Source organism: Fulmarus glacialis, unplaced genomic scaffold, assembly GCF_000690835.1.
Source record: "Fulmarus glacialis isolate BGI_N327 unplaced genomic scaffold, ASM69083v1 scaffold17770, whole genome shotgun sequence".
NCBI lineage: Eukaryota > Metazoa > Chordata > Aves > Procellariiformes > Procellariidae > Fulmarus > Fulmarus glacialis.
The window spans coordinates 1-6,209 of record NW_009187306.1 but is presented as its reverse complement, the minus strand read 5'-3'; the positions used below and the strand labels follow the sequence as shown (position 1 = coordinate 6,209).

The 6,209-nt window shown below is 61.1% G+C and overlaps 1 protein-coding gene across 1 annotated transcript; it reads right to left on the bottom strand.

The window, feature by feature from the left end:
• Nucleotides 1–746: 746 nt before the first annotated feature.
• ANKZF1 (ankyrin repeat and zinc finger domain containing 1) lies at nucleotides 747–6,094 on the bottom strand. The gene is made up of 13 exons (XM_009574759.1): nucleotides 5,995–6,094; nucleotides 5,412–5,596; nucleotides 5,015–5,130; nucleotides 4,571–4,724; nucleotides 4,123–4,345; nucleotides 3,825–3,926; nucleotides 3,458–3,637; nucleotides 3,227–3,343; nucleotides 2,510–2,783; nucleotides 1,931–2,042; nucleotides 1,639–1,806; nucleotides 1,450–1,520; nucleotides 747–867 (listed from the first exon to the last, which is right to left on the bottom strand). The coding sequence occupies exons 3-13, from the start codon at nucleotides 5,053–5,055 to the stop codon at nucleotides 747–749; spliced, it is 1,563 nt and encodes a 520-aa protein (XP_009573054.1). The 5' UTR covers nucleotides 5,056–5,130; nucleotides 5,412–5,596; nucleotides 5,995–6,094.
• Between the last annotated feature and the right edge of the window lie 115 nt (nucleotides 6,095–6,209).

Below are 6,209 nucleotides of genomic sequence, written 5' to 3'. Positions count from 1 at the left end.
ACGCAGGGCTGCCGGGCATCGGCATCACTTCTTGCTGGGGCTGCAGAGATGGCAGGTGGCTGGGGTGAAGCACAGGGGAGGGACTGCAGGGCCCTAGGAAAGGGGCACACATCCTGGCATGGACATCCAGAGCTCCTGCCCTCCTCTTGGGCCAGGCAAGGTCTGTGCTAAGGAGAAAGAGGCTCAGAATTGAGCTTGTTTTGCACATTAATCCCAAATAGTTCCAGTGCTCATGCTGATGCTCCCCATGCCTAGGGGGTCAAGGCACCTCTTTATTGACAATGCAGGCAGAGGAGGTAGTTGCTAACATGATACGGCTGAGACACCGATGGCATCCAGGAAAGGAGAGGGCAAAGCACAGCCCAGAGGGTGCCCACAGGCATGGCTGCAGGTAGCTCAGGGCTGCGGGGTCCAGATATGTCAGGATCTGTCCCACCAACATGGGCAGCAGCCTACAAGGTTAGCCATGAGAAAAGCCAGCAGCAAAACCCCCCAGCTGGAGCTGGGCCACAGAGCAGTCCTGGCCCCTCACACCAGTACATAGGGACCCCCTAGCTGTAGTGTCCCCAGAGTCACCACCCAGAGTGACATTCTTTCCCCGGCTTCCCAGACTTGCCCCCGAGAGTGACATGGCCAGCTCAGTCCCTCCAACCAGCGCTCTCCGCAGGCTCTCACTCACTGCACAGCCAGTGCTCAGCTGTGTCTCCACCACATCGGTCCTTGGCAGGTGGAAGCAGTCCCCAGCCTTACGTGTGGCTGGCCCGGGCCCGGCGGTGGGTCTGCAGGCAGGCCGTGGAGCAGAAGGAGAAGTCAAGGTAATGGAAAGGGATCCGGCCCAGCAGGGACTCTCCACAATGCCAGCAGCGGCTGCAGGAAAGAACAGAGGTGGCCTTGAGCAAAGTGGACACTTGCAAGAGGGTTAGAGGAGCAGAGAGGATTCACTGCCTGGGCTGTGACATGAGACAGCAGCAGCATGAGGGAGCTGGGGCTCCTCTGGTCCTACAGGGCTCACCCAGCAGCCTGGCCAGGACACGCTCCCAGGAGGCAATGCTTTGTGGGGCGAGGCACTTCGAGGCAGGCTGAACGTGGGGGAATTTGGCCCCATAGGGAGTTGTAAAGCCTGTGCCCAGATCAGCACGGGCAGGGCTGGCTGCCCACAAGCCTGTGGGGTGGCATAGGGAAGGGACGTGGGATGCAGCGTCAGGGGCACAGGAGTGGCTGGGGGATTCGCTTGCCATAGATCTGGCTGCAAGTAGACCAAGTTATTCTTTCCAAAATATTTCAGGGGGCAGGGGAAGAGAGAGAGAAAGCTCTTAGACAGGTACTGCTGGGAATCAGTGGACAGGAATAGCTTTAGACTGGAAATGAGAACTGGAGCAAGAAGGGCAGGGAACAGCTGTGCTCACGTGGGAGAGTTTGTCTGCGTAGCTGTGCTGACAGGGCTGTTACCTGATGTTGGCAAGAGTTGTGCTGGTGTCCTGCAGCTGCGCAGCCAGCCTCAGCTCAGCAGCCAGGGCCCTCTGGGGAGCAGAGAGACAGCTCAGCCCCTCCTAGCCCCTGGGAGCTGCTGTGCCCAGAGCCCACCACATCGGCACTGGCCCAGCCAGGATGGATCCCCTTCCCCATGCACGGCCTCACCTTCTCCCTGTCGGACAGGGCTGCAAACCGCTGCTTCTCTCCCTGCTCCTGCTCCCAGCGCTGCCGCTCCTCCCGCTGCGCCTGCTCCCGCTGCTTCCGCTGGGCTTTCTGTGCCCGCTTCTTCTCCAGCTTCTTGGCCTCCATCTCCTGCGTCAGGGGCCCTGGCACCTGGGCGCAGAAGGGCAGTCAGCATCTCCCACTGAGTCAGGGGCAACGGCACGAGCGGGCGAGGGGGGCTTTGCTCTGGGGTCCCCCAGACCGCAGAAGGCGAGGGCAGAAGGCAGGCACCCACCTTGGCACGGCTGTAGTCGTACTTGTCTGGATGGTCCACCATGAACTTGCGGAAGGCGTTGCGGGTCAGCTTGTCAGCAGAGACGCAGTAGGGGGTCCTCTCCTGCTCATCTCTGCGAGACAAGGAAGACCAGCTTACCCTGCCATCTTGCTGCCTGTATCCCACTGTGAGCCCAGCAACTCCCCAGAAATGTGCAACGGGTACTGCAGGCCAGGGTATCGCAGCCAAGGAGGGGAAAGTTGCTCATCCCTACACCAGAATCCCCCAAATCCTCCCCTTCTTGCATCTCAGATGCCCTGCAAAGGGTGGTCTCATCCCTCTAAACTGCCTACCAATAAACCTGGGAGCACTTTGGGGCAGCGCCCGCCTGCTGCTATGTCAGACCAGGCAGAAAGAGAGAACAGTGGTTCAGCTCTTAGGCCTCCCGTTACAAACCCAGATGTCCCGCCTGGTAGAGACCAACCCCGGCTGTACCAGGACAAAGCTGGCACCAGTTTCCCGTGGCTGAGACAGGACTGAGTCGCTGGGCTCCCACAGCGGGGCTGTGCTCATCAACCGGTGGGCGCCCTGTGGCCGTACCTCAGGGCAGGGTCCGCCCCCGCCTCCAGCAGCAGGCACACAGCCTCAGCCTTCCCTGCCCGTGCTGCCACATGAAGCAGGGTGCAGCCGCGCTCATCCACGGGCTGGTTGAGCAGGGAGTGGGGCATATCCAGGGGCTGTGCGCCCTCCCCATCCTCGCTGTCCCCTGGCAGGCCCCCGTTCTCTGGCGCACCCAGGAGGTGCCGCAGCGTCCCCACATCCCCTGTTTTGCAGGCAGTGAACAGGGCATCGCGGAGCTGGGTCTGAGGGTCTCCTATGAGGGAAGAACAGGAGAGGAGTCTGGTGGCTCCCTGGGCAGAGCAGTGCTCTGATCTGACTAGGAAACACACACGGTGCAGTTAAAGCATCATCCTGCTAGCTGGATTTGGGCACTGCAGGATCTCCAGCACCTTCAGAGTCTGTGACAATATGCCTTAGCATTGCTGGGCACTGTTGGCAGCAGCCAAGCCCTCTCTCCTGAGATGAGACCCACTCCAATCCCCCCCAACACACCTGGCTGAGCCAGGTGCTGCCTGCCCCCTGGTTCAGAGCTACTGCTCCAAACACACAGCTCACTCGAAGGCATGTGGCTGCGCTACAGCCATCCCACACCCAGCTGCCCTGGGCACCTGCATGACAACATGCTCTTCACCCCACTGCAAAGCCACCAGCAAATAGGGCAGGCATCCACCTGGCCCCGCTCCAGACCCCACTTACCTCCATCGCCCCAGAGAAGGGGCTCAGCCCCAGCCTCCCCCTGCAGCTCCGTGACCAGCTCCAGGCCAGGCTGCCCACACTGGCTAACATGGCGGCCCGCCTCTTCGTCACAGGGCCCTGCACAGGGAGCACATGGTGAGGAAGAGGGCCAGGGCCAGCCTGCACCCTGGCCATGGCAGTTCCTTTCACAACGCCTTCCTACACTGCCCCCGGCCAGTTCTTCCCCCTCACCTTTCTCCACCTTCTTGTCCCTCTTCTTCTTCCTTTTGCGGTTTCGCTTGGGCATCACTTCAAATTCCCGGAGGTCCAAGGTCCCCAGTGTCACTTCCACGACCTCCAGTTCCCCTGCAGGGCTTTCTTCCTCCTCTTCCTCCTTCTCCTCTGGGGCTGATGGGGGTGATAAGACAGGGGCTGAGGCCCCACACACAGCATGAATCACTCGGGGCTCTCAGCCACGCACACCCTGCCCTTCTCCGGCCCAGCACGAGGCCACACTCTGCAGATCCCCACTGTGGTGCCAGGCCCTGTCACAGGGCTACAAACCCAGCCCCCGTACTGTAACACCAGATCCCCCTGCTTGCTCCATGGCTCGACTCACCACTTGTGTCGTCCTGCCAGGGATCCATCTCTGCTTTCTGCCGCCTCTTCTGCCAGACCTTCCGGGGGGACCCAGTGATGTCCTCCAGTGGCGTGTCCTTCCCTGGGCAGCAAGGGTACTCCTGTCATTGCCTGGGGACAGGGAGCACCCTGTGTCTCCAGGGATTGAGGGCTGGAGAGCTAGCACCTCAATCCCATAGGGCAGCATCCCCTAACACACATGGGATTACAGGAGGGACCACGTCACTCCACCTGCTCTGATCCACAGGCACTGGGGCATCAGGGCTGGGCTGACTCACCATACACCTGCAGGCTGGCCAGCATGGTGTGGACTCGCAGCACCTCTCGCAGGGTGGCCCTACGGGTGCTGAAGGGGATGTGGCAGATGCGAGGGTCACCTCGGGTGAGGGGTGGATTTCTGCCACCAAAGAGCAGTGCCTGGTTGTGGCGCGGGGCCCGGAGGAAAATGCGCTGAGCTTCATTCAGGTGCGGTGCCCAGGCTGCCAGCAGGTCCTGAATATCCTGGAGAGGAAGGGGAGGCACCATGGGGTCCTGAGCACACTGCGTGGGCACAGGTAGCTCTGGAGCAGGGACAGACACAGGACAGAGCAGCCCCAATTGGGCCCTGACACCTTTCTGGAGCTCATACCCCACCCACGCCCTCCAGCAGCAGTATGGTACCACCCCACGGAGCCAGCCACGACCACATCTCCCTGCTGAGAGCACAATGCTGTGGCCCAGCCCCACCTTGAGCAGCGCGGCCTCGTTGTAACGCCGCAGGGAGGCTCCGGCCGACCTGGGTGCCGACCCTGGGGTCTGGGCGTCCCGTAGGCCCTGCGCTGTACCCCGACGGGCTCGCACCGTGTAGCGGTGGAAGGTCTTGTGCTCCTGCACCTGGGGGCTGTGGAGAGGGGCAGCCATGAGCAACAGGGCCCCATGCATGGAGAGGAGATGAGCTGATCCTCCTGGGACCCCGGAGAGCTTGTGGCTTGCCTCTGGGGCCTAAAGATTAATACTTCTCTTACAGTGGAACTGGGCTTAACCTACTCTCAAGCAAAGACTAAGAACTGTGGGTGCCCAGGGTGTGGTAAGCACTCTGATGGAGGAGCAGGGAGAGGATGGCCATCCAACGGCTAGCCCTACCTGACCCTGCCCAGAGGGGCAACCCCAGCTCTGTCCCCCTGTACTCACCCCCGGAACACAGCTCCTGCGAAGTGCCCGCCACCCATCATCAGCACAACCCAGCACGTGCTCGCATCGAGGCTCTGCAGTGATGCTGTCAGCTCTGCTGGCTCCTCGCTGCCATCCTGAGACACAGACACCCCTGCTAGCACCCACGGGATCACCTTGCCAGCTCTTGCTGTCCCCCAGGACAGAGACAGCCTCTCTGCCAGCACCAGAAGCAGCTTTCTGGGAGCACCCCAGAGCCAAAACCCAAGCCACCAGCAAGCCCAGGGCTCTGACCTGGCACCAGACACCACCCTCCTTCCCATCACAGGATGTGGGGGACTGTCATACAGATGTCTACACCCCAGTGCCACCCGCCTTCTCTGGGATCCCTCTCCCAACAAGCTGGTCTGTGACTTGCCTTCCTGGTGCCCAGCACGCAGCGGAAAGCAGAGATGAGCTGGCCCTTCGCATTGCAGAGCAGCACTTTGTGGGAGCGGGGGGTCTGGGGGACCCCGGCGCTGTTGCTGGAAGAGGGCAGCAACTCCGACTCACTGCTTGCATCAGAGCTCTCTGAATCAGACCCTGAGATGCTGGAAACATCACCTGCAAGGGAAAGAAAATGAAGCAGTGGAGCAGGGCAAAGATTAACCGACAGCCTCCCCAAAACTTTGCAAGTGACTCCAGGCGCCAGCCCACAGCCCCAGAATTGTCCTGTCCGATACCCTACGTATCACCCGGGGGCTGTGGACTGGAGACACAGGCGTCCGGAGCTCTGGACCCCCAGGTATGCATAGGTAGGGCTCAGGGAGAACACCCCCTTCACACCATAACAAGTCAGCAGAGCTCAGGAGCAGTGCTGTTCCCCCAGGAGACCCCACAGGGGCAGAATAAAGGGACCCTGAGCTGGCAGGGGTAGCCAGGGGCTTCATCCCTGGACAGAACAGCCCCAGCAAGGCCGCTGATGGCCTTTGGGCTCTGCTGGGGGCAGCCCCGTTCCTCACCTGTGCGGGTCTTCTCCTCAAACACTTCTACTGGCAGCGTCCGGCGCCCCAGGAGTCGCTGCTTCAGGTTGAAGCGGTGCCAGTCGAGACGGTAGTGCTCAGTCTGTGGAGAAAAAAGGTATGAACTGGCAGGGTCTTGGTGGTCCACAGAAACCCCCACCGCCAAAAGATTACAGATTCTGAAGGCTGAAACGATGCTGGGACTCTGCATCATC